At 47.2% G+C, this 18503-nt stretch overlaps 3 protein-coding genes across 3 annotated transcripts; 2 read left to right on the forward strand and 1 right to left on the reverse strand.

The window, feature by feature from the left end:
* Positions 1-557: 557 nt before the first annotated feature.
* On the reverse strand, positions 558-8603 carry N7518_003699 (uncharacterized protein; the record flags this gene model as incomplete). Its single annotated transcript, XM_057184626.1, has 13 exons — positions 558-1445; positions 1501-1978; positions 2029-2369; positions 2428-2502; positions 2532-2834; positions 2891-3751; positions 3807-3832; positions 3881-3977; positions 4036-5881; positions 5912-6194; positions 6248-7433; positions 7496-8009; positions 8059-8603. The coding sequence occupies 13 exons, from the start codon at positions 8601-8603 to the stop codon at positions 558-560; spliced, it is 7443 nt and encodes a 2480-aa protein (XP_057046076.1).
* Positions 8604-9867: 1264 nt separating this feature from the next.
* Positions 9868-11085, forward strand: N7518_003700 (uncharacterized protein; the record flags this gene model as incomplete). Its single annotated transcript, XM_057184627.1, has 1 exon — positions 9868-11085. One exon carries the CDS (start codon positions 9868-9870, stop codon positions 11083-11085), a length of 1218 nt encoding a protein of 405 aa, XP_057046077.1.
* Positions 11086-12955: 1870 nt separating this feature from the next.
* On the forward strand, positions 12956-13135 carry N7518_003701 (uncharacterized protein; the record flags this gene model as incomplete). The annotated part of the gene is made up of 1 exon (XM_057184628.1): positions 12956-13135. The coding sequence occupies one exon, from the start codon at positions 12956-12958 to the stop codon at positions 13133-13135; it is 180 nt and encodes a 59-aa protein (XP_057046078.1).
* Positions 13136-18503: the final 5368 nt, after the last annotated feature.

Consider the following 18503-nt stretch of genomic DNA (forward strand, 5'->3'; position numbering starts at 1 on the left):
GCTTTCGCTCTCGCTGACAATTGTTCGGTTACAAAACATTCCAAACAAAGAAGAGATTACTATTACAGAGACCTCAATAATCTGCGAGCCGCAGGTAAAATGAAGCTTTTAGCACCATACAAATTCAGGTATCTCTATTTTTCCAGGTGATTTACTCTATGTTCATTTAAATCTTGCCTAAAGATTAACACAGCCCTTTTTCTATCGTCTTAATTATTTCTGCACGACAGAGAGAGCCTATATACCACCTGGAAAAATGAGGATTTGTAGATTTGTTTGGCGCCAACTAAAGTCTTCATTTAAACCACCCTAGTGATACATGAATTTGTATGGTGCTAAAAGCTTCATTTTCATAGGGTCATCGGACCTGGTTATTCCGTGCCGGCATAGTTACTATAAATAGATGCCGAAAAGCGGTAAATTCAGGCATTAAAGCCTAAGACTAAAAACACTTATGGAGGTGTGATGCGACCAAGAAACCAACTGAAAAATGTTGCAAGGTTGCACATCAAGAATTCTGTCTAGCTATCTAATAGCAACTGGCCCGCAGCAGCTTCTTAGGTAGCACGCTGATCATATTTCTCCCCAAGTCCCTTCAAAACGACCTTCACCAAGCCACCTAATGTACCTGCTCGGTTGATTTCCACTGTAGGAATCTCCACACCCAGAGACCTTCGTAGCCAATTCCTAACCTCTATAGCCATGAGGGAGTCAACTGCCATGCCCGCCATTGCCTCAATGTCATCTGCAGAATCTGGTCCCTGATCCTGCGTCTGCCCTGTAAGATTATGGCTGATAAATTTGCCCAGTTCCTTCATCAAGGCAACCTCGGTCTCTCTCTTTCCCGTCAGCGAGGGATCAGCTTGTATCTGGGCAAGGAGGGCCTTTAACGCATTTGCATGAGAGGATTGATCCCCACCACTGCCAGCACTGGTAGACTCGAGGTTGGGATAAATCAAAAAACGAGCGTCGCGTCCACCGAGGAATATTTCCTTGGGGACATCACCGCGGCGCCTCGTGTGCGCAAGTCCCATTGCAATCGCCCCACTCGCGTTAGAATCACTGACTGGGGATATATTGATCGCTGCGGCGAGTCCATCAATCACTTCAGCTTCATGGAGCACATGCAGCGCGATTGATTGTACTCTCTGGAGGAACCGGGAGCTCCGACTTGCGGCACCTACATCTCCAACCACACCGAGGTGGAAAATAGAAGAAGGGAGTCCCTGCTGTCGTCGATACCGGGTGAATGCTTCCAAAAATGTAGTTGCTGCTGCATAATTGGCCTGGCCGGTGTTACCACATACCCCGGCAATTGAGCCAAACACGACGAAAAAATCAAGTGAGTGCTGCAATGTGGCATGATGAAGGTTCCATGTTCCAGTGACTTTCGGAGCCAACGCGGCCTCCCACCCCTCGTGGCTCATCTGCAGGAAGAGCCGATCCTAGATGCTATGTTAGGTTTGGCATTGGAGAGAGAAAGGGAGAAAAAAGCGTTACCTTTAAGTCAACTGCCATTTGGAGAACACCAGCAAGGGGCCGCGTGCACGTGGCAACAGCTCCCTTCACAGCTTCAAGATCGGTCACATTGCCTGGCACACAGCTAACATGACAACCTTGCGCCTCAAGTTCCCCAATAAATGCTTGATCCTCCTCAGATTTGCCAGCTGACCGCGAGAGGAAGATGAGCTCTCGCGCACCCTGCTCGACTATCCATGTTGATACGGATCGCCCAACACCACCAAGCCCGCCAATGAGAAGATAAGCGGCGTCTGATCGGAATGTCGGGAATCTTTTAACGACAGGAGGAGGCAAACTGTCCACGGAGGATGGCATACGCACCAAGATCTTACCTAAGTGAGTGCCTGCCTGCATATACCTAAATGCACTGACAATGTCGACCGCATCAAAGACTTTGACAGGATGGATAGGTCCGATTTTCCCTTGGCGATACCAATCTGAAAATGTTGCCAGGGTGCTGCGATGGTTAGTTAGCTTTTGTTCGCTGAAATATCATCTGCAACAAACCTTTTGAGAATCTCTGGAGTCTCCTTGCAAACTTGTGCAAGGTCAACGCCGAAAAATCCTCGGTTGGCTTCGAAAAGGCTCATATTAAGTATTCCGTGACTTATGAAGTCCCGCTTCCCGAGTTCAACCATCCGTCCGAACTTTGCGACACATTCCCACGAAGCGTGCAGTAAGTTTCCCGACAAAGAATTGAGTACTACATCAACTCCCCGTCCAGTGGTGGCACGCATCAGGTCCGGCTGGAAGGAAGTGTTGCGAGAGTTGAATATTCGTTCTCGAGGTAAACCAAAATGCTCCATCAAATGGGCTACCTTTTTATCGTTGCCGACCGTGGCATAGATCTATATTGACTTATTATTAGCTCCCCATAACAAAAACGATGACGGGAGATTGGCTTACCTCGGCACCAACAGCTCGGCATACTTGCAGAGCAGCTAGCCCAACCCCGCCACATGCGGAGTGGATGAGAACGGACTGTTATTATGTCAGTTGCCATCAATAACCGATGTACAATGGTAACTTGCCTGGCCCTTCTTCAAAGCACCAATCTCAAGTAGTGAATAGAGAACAGTCACATAGGCTGTTAACATCGTGGCCGCATCTGCCATCGACAACCCCTGCGGTAGCTTGATACAAGCTTCTTGAGGCACAAGAACGTTTGAGGCCAGAACTCCAGAATGCATCAAGATGACACGGTCTCCCACCCTGATATCCGTCACATCAGGTCCAACTTGAAGCACAATACCACTGCCTTCGAGGCCGAGATCTTCTTTGTTTCCGAAAAATCCCATTGCAACCATCATATCCTAGAATATATTGATCAGCAAGGTATGCAAGGTTATCTTGGGCGAAGAAAACCTACCTTGAAGTTCAGTCCGACGTAGTCCATCTCAACTTCAACCTGCCCCTCATTCAACTCATAGGATGGCTCTTTCTCGGCCCAATGTAGTGTATCCAGCAGCCCGTATGTGCTGAGAGTTAGCTTTCGGGACGCATCTGATCGAGGTGGACTTGCGAGCTGCTCGACGAGAGGTGTCCAGTGGTATCGGCCGACCTTAATCTCGCCTTCATGCAATGCAAACTCATACTCTGGATAAGGAAGGGAGTGCGCGCGGGATCTCTGTATCTGCTCGCAAACTTGAATTACAGCTTTTGCGCCCGCTGTATCCAACGTGGGAACCTCCAAAATTGAGAGATCGAGTAACAGCTCCGCCCGTAAAGTGCGGGCGAGCCCATGGATGAAACCAAACAGTGGATCCGGGCAGGTGTGGGACGTTGACCGCGTGATCCACAGGATTCGGCATTCTTGCGCTTGCTCTATGTATTTTTGGAATACCTCATAGTCATTCTTCGGCAGGGAACCTATTGGAGCTCCTTCAAGATCTAGCAGAGACACGATGAATTTGCCTTTAGGTGGGACTTCGTGCAAGGTAGTCCAGTGAGTGGTGTAGCCTTCGTCGCGGAATAGCAATTCAACATCACTCGCCCACTGGGACGGGGTATTTCCTGTGAGCAACCAGATATCTGGAGGAATGGATATATCGTCTACCGGCCGTGACACCATGCTGGCAGATATATGATATGGCGGCTTTTGATCATAAGCTGTTACATCTGCTCCAGTGAAACCTGCTGCTCGTAGCTCCCGATCCCACCGCTCGGGTGAGATGTACGGTTGCTCTGCTCGACCATCATCCTCCCCTAGCCACCAGCCGGTAAATACACCCTGTCAAAATATGTAAGAAAATCAGATATTAGTATTAGGCAAAGTTGGCACCTACCATGGTGAAATTTGCAATTAAGATTTCTGTATCCTAGTCAGTTTAGTCATCTAAGCTGGAGGGATTTGACATACCCGGGCTAATCTCATGGAGTAAGAAGCGACCGGTGGGCTTTAGAAGACAATGCACATGAGTGAGTGCGGAGTGAAGACTGGGGGTAGCGTGGAGAACCTGGTAGAGAATGTGAGTTCAACGTTGTTGTGTTGAGGCATACTAGTCAAAGACTCACATTGGAAGCGATGATCAAGTCAAAGCTATGAGGGTCAAACCCTTGTTCGAGGGGATCTAGGGTGATATCAAGAACTGTGTATTCAATGCACTGCTCATGACCGAATCTCTCCGTTGCTGCAGCCATAAAGCCAGAGGAGATATCAGTAAAAACATACTGACTATACATGCGCTCCCCACTCGTGGATTTGAGAAGCTCTAGAGCCATGGCAGTTGCAGAGCCGGTACCTGCACCGATCTCAAGTATTCGCAGGCCTGGGTTGGAATGACAGAGCAACGGTAGGAACGGCTCCCAACCGGCATACTGTGTGTGCGCAGCATGGAATTGGTGTAACAGATTGTCCTTCATGAGGACCTCCAATGGGCTGCTTTCTCCAGATATAAATGCTTTGCAGTTATCGAAGACAACCTGCATGCAATCTGCAAGTGGAGCATCAAAGGTAAACTTGGTTTCGGCTAACACTTTCCGTGTCATTTCCTGTCTGTCTGCCGAACTTAGCAATGCCCACTGAGCTGAATCTGGGTAGATTGATTGTTGTCCACTTGTTTTGATATTAGAAGCTGCGTCCAGGATGAATTTCTTCCACTTTACGAAATGTGGTAATGTTGGGTCGACATCCCGAATTTGCTCCGCTGTCTCCAGAACAAAAAGCGCGGATAGCTGACCCAAGGCTTTAATATTCATAGCCTGTGATGTATAATTGTGTGGCGTAGACAGAAGTGCTGATGATTGCAAGAAATCAATGTCCGATTTCCACTCAAGATGGGTTACTGAGCCCGCGGGTCCAGTTTCAGAATCTATATTATCATTTTCCAAGGCAAAAAGATAAGCTCCTTGAATGGAGAGCACCACCCGATCGTCAAGCATGGCAACGACATCGCCCAGTTGGCCATCCCTTGTACCGCTCTTGGTCCGGGCACTTGCTGGCATAGGTGGACCACCTGGTCCGACGAACAAGGAATCTATCATAGCCGGAACATAAATTGTTGTGAGGTGTCGCAACAAGCCCTGAGAACAGGCCACACCCATGAGTTGGAGGCATTGATCAATCGCCGTGGGATGCAGCGAATACCTGCTCCCAGGCAGCCCGCGATTACCCAGAATAGTCGCAGTCGCCCTCGGTCCAGTGGGATCGGCTGTGATCTTCTCTAGGCCTTGGAACTGAGGGCCGTAATCTATACCGCTCCTTTGAAGTACTCGGTACACACTTTCAGATAGCAAAGCTCGCTTATAGGAAGATATTGGGAATGGCTCTGGGGGATGATCGGACCCGGCTCTTACTTGACCCTGACAATGCATCGTCCATCTTTCTCCGTCATAGGCCATGATTTTGAAACCGTACCAGCCGGATGGAACCCTGTCAGCCACTTCGACCGGACTGAGGCTAGTTACGATCTCGATCTGGTCTTCCTCGTGGAACAGTAATGGCGTTATAAATGTCGCATTGCGCACCGAATAACTATCGTTGTCAGGATATAGCTGCTGGACTGCCTCACCTACCATAGCGACGAATCCAGCGCCAGGGAATGTGACGGCCCCTTGGATTACGTGATCCAAAAGCCAGGGCACGTCGTCCAGCGTGACCAGATTACGCCAAGAAGGCTCATGGTCGGTCGTATCGACGACTCGCGAGCCGAGGATTTCATGATGCGGAAACTTCCGATGCCTCCACTCCCTACTCAGTCGACTCTCACTCCAGTAGGAGCGATCATGTTGCCAAGGATAAGGTGGAAGATCTGTCAGCGTATTCCCGGGCTCAATTATGCTCGACAGATTGAATCCTACGCCGTTCGCATAGGCCTGCCCCGCTGTCCGTAGTAGCTGTCTTTGGACATCCTCGTCATACCTAAATAAGGTGGGAATATAGACTGGTGACTTCGTTGCAAGAGTCCGGAAGATTTGTCGCAGAGGGGCGGCGAGGGCTGAATGCGGCCCGACTTCTAGGAAGACTGGGGTTCCACTAGTAGGTAGGCTTTGGATAGCCTCGGTGAACAATACCGGTGATTCCAGATTCTGTCGCCAATATGATGCATCTAGTTTGCGAGGGTCGGTGATAGTGTCGCCAGTCACACTAGAACAGAAAGGAAGCATTTCCTGCTCATATTCGATGTGGCTAGAGATACAATGTTCATATTCAGAGCCAATCTGTTTCATCTGGTCTGCAAATAATGTAAGCGCAAGGGTAAAAGCGTAGGGCACAAGGGGGCTTTACCAGAATGATAGGCGATTTTAACTGTAAGCCGCCGGCAGAGTGTATCTGAATTTGCCGTCTTAATGTTTTTGATCACATCGTCAACCGAGTCTTTATCCCCTGACAGGGTGACACTATGCGGACTATTGTGGCAGGCCACAACCACTCCTGGTGTCAAGTACGGTGCCACTTCGTCCGGGGAAAGGCCAACGGCCACCATAGCGCCTAAGCCTTCTAGCGGTTTAGCGACTTTGCCTCGATAGTATGCTATAACGATAGCACTTCTCATAGAAATAGCTCTGGCAGCATATGCGGCCACAATCTCTCCGCTTGAATGCCCGACAACTCTAGATGGCTCGATTCCCCAGCCCCGAAGAATATTTACTAGTCCAATTTGAAGCGCAACACAGAGAGGCTGAGAGAACTCGGCTTCGTGGACTCGAGAAATTGAACTCTCTTGGCTTAGTTCATCTGGAAGGTACGTTAGTGAAAATATTCTCGTAACTTCAGGGGTAGAACCCTCAATCTGACCATATAATAACCAATTCGGGGGATCAGGTAGCTGCTGCAGTGCCTCATCCATTCTTTTGATATCTTCCTTGAATGTTGGGAATTCAGACAAGAGCTTTAGCCCCATCCCGGGCCATTGAGCACCCTGACCTGTGAACACGAAGGTGACATTTGGGGAACTGGTGTTAAAAATCGAAAATGCCGCATCATCTATCGCTGGATTACTCGGCTGCACCACAGCGAAAGCCCGGTGGGAAAGATGTGATCTTCGCGCAGCCAAAGTGAACGAAAGATCATGCAGGCGGTCTGAGTGATTCTTTACATAGTCGGTGGTCTGGCTGATACGCTTGCGAAGAGTGTCTGCATTATGCGCAGACAGAACCAGGAGCTGCGGGCTGCAAAGTCCAAGCGATGTGGGTTGGGGCTTTGGAGAGACCGAAGAGGCGGACTCCAGAATAGCGTGGGCATTGGATCCGCCAATACCGAACGAATTTACGCTGATCCTTTCGGGCCTGCTAGCAGGCCACGGAGTTGGTTCTAGGGGGACATGGAGATTTGCCTCGGTGAATGGAATTTGGGGATTCGGTGTTTTGAAATGGATATTGGGTGCGATGGTCTTGTGTTCAAGTGACAAAATTGATTTGATGATGCTAGTGATGCCGGAGGCACCCTCTGAGTGGCCGACATTTGGTTTGACCTGGTGTACAACATCAGTAAGGAGTTTGGCTGTAGACAGTTCTGAAAATAGGGAATACTGACAGCACTGATATATGTCGCTTCTCCTTGGGTCATCTTTGCAACAACTGATGCTTCGATGACATCGCCGACGGCTGTTCCAGTCCCATGACATTCAAAAACAGGTGTTTCCTGTATCGCGTCAATCCCCGCAATCCGATACGCGTGACGAATCAACCTTTCCTGAGATATTGGACATGGTTGAGAAAAGTTAGGGGTCTTGCCATCGTGGTTGCTCACTGTGGAGCGGATGACGGCGCGGATCGCGTCGTTGTCCCGAAGCGCGTCGCGTAAAGGTTTGAGATATATGCAGTTGATCCCTTCACCACGACCGTAGCCGTCTGCCTCAGCATCAAAAGTATGAGAGATACCACTTGGTGACAAAACCATATTTTTGGTCATGGCATCTGTCATGGTTGGGCTCCATATAAGGCTCGTCCCGCCCACCAGAGCTGTTGTGCACTCTCCTGATCTGAGTGCTTGACAGGCCTCATGCAGGCAGACCAGGGATGAAGAGCAAGCTGTCTGGATGGTCATGCTGCAAGGGGTCAGAGATTTTTGAAATAAAGACAGCGGATCGCACTCACCTCGGACCTAGGAGATCAAATCGATACGACACTTGGTTTGCTAATGCATAACCACCGGTTGCGATAGGAAATATCTGCGTCAAATGCTGGGGATCTTTATGCGATATCTCTAGCCAATCTTCGCCAAAAACGCCAACAAAGCAACCGATTTTCTCACCGCGCCACTTAGTCTCCCCCGAGTTCTCCAGGCACTCCCAAACCACCTCCAGCAAGAGCCGTTGCTGAGGGTCCAGGCGCGCCGCCTCGTGGGGAGGGACAGAAAAGAAGGAATTGTCAAAACAACCTGGATCTTCTTGCAAAAAGAACCCCTTTTTCGTTTCGCTCAGATCTCCACAATCGACGCTGCTAGACGCCTCTCGAGAGCAGCGCGAGGGAGGCGCTTCACAAAAGCCATCTCGTTTATTCACGAGCATTTCCCAAAAGTCATCTCCACATCGAACACCGCCTGGTAGCCGCATTGCCATACCAATGATAGCAATTGGCTCCCCAAAGTCCTCCTCGTGGTTTCTGCATGATGTTTGTCCTTGTCCAGTTATTGAGTTCATTTTTGGTTGAATGATGAATAATTTGAGACTGGATCAAGATGGCTGCATAGCAGACAAAGCATAGGTTGAACTAGGGTTGGAGCTTTGATATCACAAGGTACGGCCTGTTGACGATCGATAAATTTCACGAGTATATTGGCGATTCGGCCAAATCTACACAATATGTGCCTACATATCCATTTCTGCAAGATGCAGGAAGCACATTTCCTCCGAAATCCTCCGCCACCGGAGGAATGATATGTACCTGGATGGCGACTCGGTCGTATTGCCAGACACTGCAAAGAAAGAAAGCCGGCAGGTAGTTCCAATCTGCCCTCCGAAAACAGGGCATTCTCAACCTTGTTCAACGCTGCTCCAACTTAGACCCGCATATGTGACTGCAACACAACTAGTCACCGACCTTCTATCTCTATATCACTTGCCATATTGAAGTAAGTATATCAAGGCTACGCATTAAAGAAACAAACAAGCAGCCTCATTATAGGCGATGTTCTTGTCGGAGATCTTGAGCTTACATGAGAGCAAAGCTCAGTCTGGCCACCAGGTGGTGGTTCATCCTCGCTGAGATATATTGTTACAAAGGCTAGAACAATCAGAAGGAAAGCTCGGCCCAAAATCGCTTACAACCCTCCGCATGTCCAACCCAATCTCCTACCTTCCGGGTGTTCACCGTAACCCACCCTCATCTAGGTATTGGGTCTGATGTGGCACACAAAACGTACCCCGTGCTAGATATACTGTTAGGCACGGCTTAGTACAACCCAATGACCCTCAAGGGGTAATGATCTAGGCCGATTATGTCGTCGCAATCCGTTATTCGGAATTAAGAAGCGCTGTGGCGGTCTCGACTATTTGTTTCGACTTTATTGTGTGCTGACATGGACAGTATCTTATTTTGCTCGACACAAATCCGGATATTTACGCTTTGTTAAGGGATGAGACACTTAAACTTCCTTAAAACTGGTCAGCAGTGAATGATTCTATGCCGGAGCTGGGTGTGAGGAACGAGGCCCAAAAGCAAGATAATGATGTATCACTACTCTACAAGATACCGTAGCTTACAAACATCATTACTGGTAATTGCTGGTGAGATTTTGCATAAGTCTAATCCAATAGTACTTCTATCCACTCATCTGATTAAGAACTATCCAGGCCACCCAGGTACGTTGTCTGGTTGTCCTAGATAAATTCGTTAGTACAACACCTTCCATGTTGTAAAGATACTAATAATTTTTAATCTAGTAGCAACCGAATTTTGACCAAGATGGACAGCGAATGGTTTCGAGGACAGGTCGTCTTCCTCACGGGGGCAACTGGGAATCTCGGTGGATGCCTGCTATACAAGCTAGCCATTCAACTTCCAACCGCGAAGATCTTCGTGCTGGTGCGGGGATCTGTCCAAAAGGCAATTGAAGCATGGGAGCAGTCGATGCCAGAGCAAGTGGAGGAGATTATCGCCACTTGCAAGATCCAATTCTTCCTCGGTGACATGACCCAGCCTAACCTCGGTCTCTCGCCCGCCAACCTATCACGTTTACAAAATGAGGTCACGGTGGTGATCAATACTGCTGGTGACATTGCTCTCTCTCGAGATCTCGCAGAGACTATACCAGTTAATTGCACTGCTCATCTGACGCTAGCTACTCTACTAGACAGTTTCACTCAGCTGCAATGTTTCCTCCACATATCAACTACATATGTCTCCAGTTTTCTCCCTGACGGCGTGGTCAAAGAGCAAATATACCCCCTGTACGAAGACCCGGCAAAGGAACTAGAGAAGATTCTCGCCACAGGAAAATCCTCTTATACGAAACAATTCGCGGCTCCCTACGCACTGGCCAAACACCTGGCTGAATGTTTGCTTCTGGGTGGTGACCACAAATTCCCCATCCTCATTGTGCGACCCTGTCTCATATCACCAGCTATTGCGGAGCCCTACCCGCTCTACGGCAGCGATGGCGCCATACCCGTACATTCCTTCCTGCAGATACTCCTAGGAGACGCGGAATATGGACCTCTGAAGCTCGAGCAGACACTACCTTTCCATGCAGCCTGCAATGAGATCCCAGTCGACCTCGTGGCTCGTACTTGTCTGGCTCATGTTGCCCAAGGCACGACTGGTGTAGTCCACGCTAGCGCCGATCTTTATGTCTCCCGATCGATTGGGGACCTGCTCGAGCGGATGCGCCGCCATGCACCAGAGGGAGCAGCTGATCAGGTACAAAAGGCTGGGATTGACCACGGAGAGGTCACGGCTCCGGAGTTCTACACCATGATCCAGCAATTTGCACGGGACTGGAAGATTGAATGTACGCGATCTGCTCACCTACAGCAGGTGGTGGGTCCCTTGGGGCTTGACCTTGGCGATCATGACCCAGAGATATTCTTTAAACTTCGTATCGAGCGGCTGGCTAAGACTCTTCTGGAAAAGTTGGAAAGTGCTAGCGTGGCAAGCAACAAGGTCTATCCGAGTATCTCATGAGAAATGATGACTAGGCTTTGGTGGTATTATTCTACATTTCTCGTCATTGGTTGTCATTTTGTATTAGAGTTATCGTTTCTGTAGTATTTTTCTTGACAACTCATATTATATGGGTCGAAGGGCTCTCCCGCAAAGTTGCGCTGAATCTAGATTCCTTTTACGCTGAGTCCAGATTCCCTCTCAAGAAAAGAAATCAATAAAGCGTGTAATCACGACATGAGCTTCCTAGTGGGTACACATCGATATGGGTGCTGTTGATTATCATTCCTGAGCAACGGTATAGAATATCTCGACATTCACCATTCAATGTTCAATGCTTTGTTTTAGTATAATTTCTCAGAAAAGTGTGCATTCATAGCAGTTGAGAAGTCTTGTTAATCCACCTTTGTGTTCTCGTACGCGTACAAACTTGGTGAGATATATAATTGACCAAGAAATATCATGGCTTTAGGTCGGTCCCCTTCAACAAATCGAACAATTCAGAAAATATATCATTGTGTACCTGAGAAACGTCTATTATGATGCTGGATACAACCGCTTCCTACCGGCTATTTAGCATGCTCATAGGGTTGGATGTCATTAACGAACCTCAGTGGAATTAGACCAATACTTTCCAGCCGCTTTAAATTGCGGGGAAGTTACTTAGCCATCATAGTGAGGTTGCAAAACTGAGCAAGATTATTACGCGCACGACTGAGTCCGGTACTTTGTGCGGACTCAAGTATCTCGAGAGAGCTTGAGGTATGAACTCGGGGAGATCTCGGGTGTAACTTGAGGGGTTTGGTACAAATGATATAGTTCCAATTTGGTCGCGGTCTAGTGCCCTTCATTTGCTCCGATGAGATTGTGACCCTACAGTGTTCGAACCGCAGTCCAAGGACCGGCAAGCAACATGCGAAAAAAAGGTCACACAAGATTAAATTGGTGGTATACGTTGCAACCTATGCGAAGGTGTATAGCGGCCAGTGGCCAAATGCCTGATTTTGTAGGATTGATGCCTTAATATGCCTGAATTCTTCCTTATTTCCAGTACCTTGCGAAGGTATCGAGGTCTTGGTCGAGAAGCAGATTTCGTGAAGAATGGGGTTCAAAGGTGGGAATGGCTTCAAATGATCTCAAAAGGGAAAAGGAAAAAAGGGCCCCAAGGTTCTTCAACAGCAGCTAGCCTGAGAACAATTTCCTCGTTGCCATAGGATAGACGCACCTCGCTCAGTATATGAGACATCAGAGAGCCTACTTTTTAGGGTGGGTTCTACACAAATGAGGCTTGTGTGGTGTGATCTCAGTGTCCCATTTAGTGTATAAGTTACTTCTCTTATTGCAGACCTGTTTAAATCCTCTTTCTGTGATACTCTCTTTGTACGCTAACAGCTGCAGTTTTACACCTTTCACAAACAGACAAAAGTGAAGTAAAACTCTGCCTCTGCCTCATCATCTTCCCTCCCTTTCCACTTGTCTTCCTTTTCATTTCACTCATCATCGCTCTCACTTCATTCGTATTCATCCTCTTCCCTTTATCCTTTCTTCTCCTCTCCACTTCTTATGACCTAGCCACGAAGGGTTCGCCCAAAACGAGGCGTTAATCCAGTCTAGAGTCGATGCGATTATGCTCACTACTCTGCTCGGCTAAAGCGAGAGTACAACAATCCCAGTTTGATCGGATCTACTGCGTCTATCTCCAGTATCAATTCCGTCAACTCCCTACATTTGTAATACAAATCCGAGATCAAGTGCGAGTGGGTTCTCAAAAAGGAACAAATCACGGTTCGTGGACTATTCTCTTGGTTCAGAGGGGCTCAGAACCTAGCCACTAATATGGATATGGTAGAAGCCAAAAGACTTGGTAGGGTCGAGGGGGGGGGATGTTCCAATGTCCTACATGGTGGACCACAGTTTGAAAGAAAAGGCTGGGGCTTCTGGCACGTCTGTATACGGCATCGCTTCGGACAGCTACGGTGATAGTGTATTCATATTCGTTAACCTCACTGGCCCACAACGACCAACTCAATGGGATGATGAGGCCCGCACAATGAACCTGAGAATTGGATGACTCAGAAATGGATGAGAAACTATATATATTCGTCTTGCCTAGAGATGACAATCCTGATTCCTCAGAAGCGAAGCTTCCTGCCCAGGTTGACGCGATGGTTGTATCGGTGGAAACTGTCCTTTCCTAGCCTGCGTACAGGCCTCGAGTGAGTAATGCGCGAACTACCACATCGGTGGCCGGAGCGAACAAAAGGAAAGACACACCAAAACCACAGCCTATCCGAAGCCTTGACCAGAAGGAACCCAACCTTGGAACGCACACACTGTGACCGTACGGTCACGTGGACCTCGGGTCTATCCCGACGCACGTGACGGAGACCTTCCCACATCCCCACCAATACCCGTACGTCAATAATCCACACGCGGCACGCCATTCGTCGGATTACCCATGTCGAAGCCGACGAATAGGACACTCCGAAAATCGACCAAAACAGCATATCAGTTGCATCACTACGCCAGAGACCAGTCGCGAGTACATACAATGAATCATCATCATCTTCCCCAGAGCTTACACAGTTACACACACACCCATCATTAACCACGGATCACATTCTAACGGAGCTCTGGTCGGAGGCCGTGACTTCTGGATATAGACACCGACATTGTGTCGCTCTGAGGAATGATCAAGAACGACAGGTCAAAAGCATTCGCTGGTCTCCGAGCTCGAGCATCCGCTATCACATCATTTCCTCTTCATAAAACCTGAGATGCTCTTCGACTATGATTTGCGATTTCCAAAATACCGAATAACTCGAGATACCAATTTCTTCCAGCAGAAATCCCAAGTCTGTCGTCGAGTTGTTAGCTATGCGGCCGGAGCAAGAGGGTTGAAACCGGAGCTCAGATATGATCCTGGTTGAGACAGCTGAACCGTATAGCGAGGGGAAATCAGTAATCCTTGTCAACGACTACAACCAGCTAAAGGCATTGACTTGTGCTCGTGCTGTACGATACAACGCTTCCAGCCAGAGATCTGATCTGGCTTGTCTTTTGCACACGTTTCAATTTACTTCGTATCACCAAATGTGCCATTTTATACCTTCATGCTGTTCTTATGAGTAACCCTCATCAACGAAGCCTCTTCCTGTGTGAGAGGATTCGGATTTCTCTGAAGCGTATCCATGCTGGTCTACAAATAAGGTTGGAGAGATACCTAGTTATGCAGTCGCTATGATCAGACAGTGCACGTTGGGGACGAGACCGGTGTGCAGAGCTGGTTTCAACAAGCCATAGGCCAAATTCTATGCCTAGTCCACCGATTTCTATTTCAGAGGGCCGCTTTTCTCCTGTCAGATGTGGCGATCCAGGTATTCTACCAGGTTTGTATCCAAACCCACACAAACCCTCGTTCCGCTTTATTGGAGATGGTGGCCTTAGTCCGCCACTCGGGCATCCCATCCATTAATTATTGCCTATAGTCAAAATGGAGTATTCCATGTTTCTTTCCTCGTTCTCTATGAATACCTCGAATCCACTTATCCCCTAGCTCTTAGGCTGTATGCCATAATTTAAACCCTCCGTGTCTAGACTAGAGGGCTATGAGCTTGAGAAGTTGGTATGGCAGTGAGCTCCTAGTACCTGTCATGTTCTCACGATCTGTATAATTATCCATCACGTGACTCTATAGATCGTTGATACCTTCCAGGTGTTTGCTATTTGCCTCTTTCCTTTGTTCTTTTGTTTGTTCTTTCCTTCCCAGGGTTGTTTGCACTCGAGCTAAGCGAGTCGTTCGAGTTTTGCATCGTTTGCAGTAAATCCAGCTATATAAACAGGCCGATTCCCACTTCTGAACTTACTTCTTCTCTCTCTCTTCATCATTTTGGATCAACCTAACCACATCCAACATGCCTACCTATCGTGTCCATCATCCATCACATGACTTGTCTATTCTTATATTCATTCTTCAGACAACTCAACCACATCATAGGGCATCCCTCCAACGTGCCTGGCACCTGTCGTGTTGTGTTCATTATCCATCACAGATTTGTATGTTCTTGCTGTCTCTTTTTTCTTTTCATATACTTACATTCATCCTTCAGACAACCCAACCACCTTCTACCTTCCACCTTCCACCGTCTATCGTCCATCTTCCACTTTATGAGGTTTGTTTCTTATCTGTGCTATCACCTATTCTTCATCTTCCATCATCGTGTTCTATACCTTGGTTAATACCTGATGACATGGGGCTGACTGTACTAGATATGTGCTCACATCCACTCAACCACTTCATCCACTTCAATATCCTATATTCATCCACATTCAATCATCCACATCCAAATTCCACTTCAACCAACCATCTACATTCGACTACTACAATGCTTGACCTGAAAGAGGAGGAATGAAAAGAAACGGTCTTGATCGACAGAGTCTCCGCAGGAGTGTCTCTGAAGGAGACTTCTCGTCGGGAAGAGGTTACAGCGTGTACCCATTTAAAGGAGACTCTCAAGACCGTTTGCTGTGGTGGTAAAAAAACATGGTCCCCTCGACAAGCAAGTATCAACATTCAAGCAAGCTCCACTTCAATCACTCACTTCAATCACCCACTTCAACCAACCATCCACTTCAACCAACCATCCACTTCAACCAACCATCCACTTCAACCAACCATCCACTTCAACCAACCATCCACTCAACCATCTCAACCATCTACCTCAACCATCCACTTCTATCAACTATCCACATTCTACTACTGCAATGCTTCGACCTGGAAGAGGAGGAATGAAAAGAAACGGTCTTGATCGACAGAGTCTCCGCAGGAGTGTCTCTGAAGGAGACTTCTCGTCGGGAAGAGGTTACAGCGTGTACCCATTTAAAGGAGAACTCTCAAGACCGTTTGCTGTGGTGGTAAAATAAAATGGTCGCCTCAACAAGCAAGCATCGACATTCAAGCGTCGATATCCAAACTCCAGTCCAATGAACCATCCACGTCCAAGCTCCACTTCAATCAACCATCCACATTCGACTACTACAATGCTTCGACCTGAAAGAGGAGGAATGAAAAGAAACGGTCTTGATCGACAGAGTCTCCGCAGGAGTGTCTCTGAAGGAGACTTCTCGTCGGGAAGAGGTTACAGCGTGTACCCAATTAAAGGAGACTCTCAAGACCGTTTGCTGTGGTGGTAAAAAAAATGGTCGCCTCGACAAGCAAGCATCGACATCCAAGCTCTACTCAATCAACCTTCAATCAACCATCTACATTCAATCAACCACATCCAATCAACCACTTTCAAACATCCACTTCCAAATTCTACTTCAATCCACTTCAATCAATCATCCAAATCCCATTCCAACCATCCACCTTCAATCAACCAACTACATTCAATCAACCATCGACATCCAAGAACCACTTTAAGCATCCACTTCAAGATCCTACGTTCAATCAACCATTCCAATCAACCATTCCAATCAACCATTCCAATCAACCATTCCAATCAACCATCCACATTCAATCAACCATTTCAAGTATCCACACTCAGCCTTACTGTGACGGGCTTCGGCGTCAGGACAAGGCTTGCTACGGCAGCAAACAAAAAAGCAAAAGCAAAAAAGAAAAAGAAAAAGAAAGAAAAAAGAAAGAAAAAAGAAAACACGTCGAATCATTTCAATCAACCACTTCAAGATCCTACATTCAGACAACCATGTCAAGCATCCACTTCAAGATCCTACGTTCAATCAACCATTCCAATCAACCACATCCAATCAACCACACCCAATCAACCACATCCAATCAACCACATCCAATCAACCACATCCAAATTCTACTTCAGTCAACAATCCACATTCAATCAACCACTTCGAGCATCCACATTCAGCCTTACTGTGACCGGTTTCGGCTTCATGACAATTGACAGGCTTGCTACGACAGCAAACACAAAAGCAAAACAAAAGAAAAAGAGAAGAAAAGAAGAAATAAAACACCTCGAACGATTTCAAACAACGACTTCAAGCATCTACATTCAAACAACCACTTCAAACAACCACATTCAAACAGCCACTTCAAGCATCCACTTCAAGCATCCACATTCAAACAGCCACTTGAATCAACCACTTCAAGCAACCACTTCAAACAACCACATTCAAACAGCCACTTCAAGCATCCACTTGAATCAACCACTTGAATCAACCACTTCAAACAGCCACTTCAAGCATCCACTTCAAGCATCCACATTCAAACAGCCACTTGAATCAACCACTTCAAGCAACCACTTCAAACAACCACATTCAAACAGCCACTTCAAGCATCCACTTGAATCAACCACTTGAATCAACCACTTGAATCAACCACTTGAATCATGTACATTCAAACAGCCACTTCAAGCAACCACTTCAAGTATCCACATTCAAACAGCCACTTGAATCAACCACTTGAATCATCTACTTCAAGCATCCACATTCAGCCTTCCTGTGACGGGTTTCAGCTTCAGGACAATTGGCAGGCTTGCAACAACATCAAACACAAAAACAAAACAGAAAAGAAAGAAGAAAGAAAATACCTCGAACGATTTCAATCATCCACTTCAAGATCCTGCATCCTAATAACCACTTCAATCAGCAATCAACATTAAACCATATCTACAATGCTTCGACCTTGAAGAGGAGAATGAAAAGGAACGGTCTTGAACCACAGAGTCTCGGAAGGAGTGTCTCTGAAGGAGACTTCTCGTCGGGAAGAGGTTATAGCATGTTCATTTAAAGGAGACTTTCAATTGATTCATTTATTGATTCTACCTGAGTTTAATTCTTAGCTGTGGTTTATGCCTATAGAAAGGACTATGTATATATGCTACACAATAGGCTGCTACAAGGAATGTTACGAATGGAGCCATTATCTCTTGGCCCCAAATCCTCGGAATCTTACTCTTCAAAAAGACCGTAGAATATTCAATCCGATCTCCAGATACTGTTATGGGGTTACGAGGTTGTGAAAAAGGCTAAGGCCTAGTTTAGACTGCCCAACGTCTCGTGTGCACCGGAATGACTAGGAGTCATGTGGGCAATTCGACGCCATGCTTAGATATCGTCCACCAACCAAAATACGGTCTAAACGAGTCTCGTGCATTTGACTTCTATGCACACAAGATGACTCACAAGATGACTACGGAACTCTAACGCCTTGATTGATGAAAAGGCGCAGTTTGAAACCATTACAAGGGAGTCGCGGGTGCTCACGTCAACGCATCTCGCATGCATGTGTAGACTGGAGATGAGGGCGGAAGAAACGAGGAAGCAGAGCGTCAACCTCAGAAGAAGCGGAAATAGTGCTGATCTGGATTTCTGCTAGTGGGCTACTGTGTTTATTTATAGACGAGCAGGCGCTGGACTATATAGCATGGATATATTAGGGATGCCAATGCAGTCATCTATCATAT

Source organism: Penicillium psychrosexuale, assembly GCF_028828465.1.
Source record: "Penicillium psychrosexuale strain IBT 29551 chromosome Unknown utg000002l, whole genome shotgun sequence".
Lineage (NCBI taxonomy): Eukaryota > Fungi > Ascomycota > Eurotiomycetes > Eurotiales > Aspergillaceae > Penicillium > Penicillium psychrosexuale.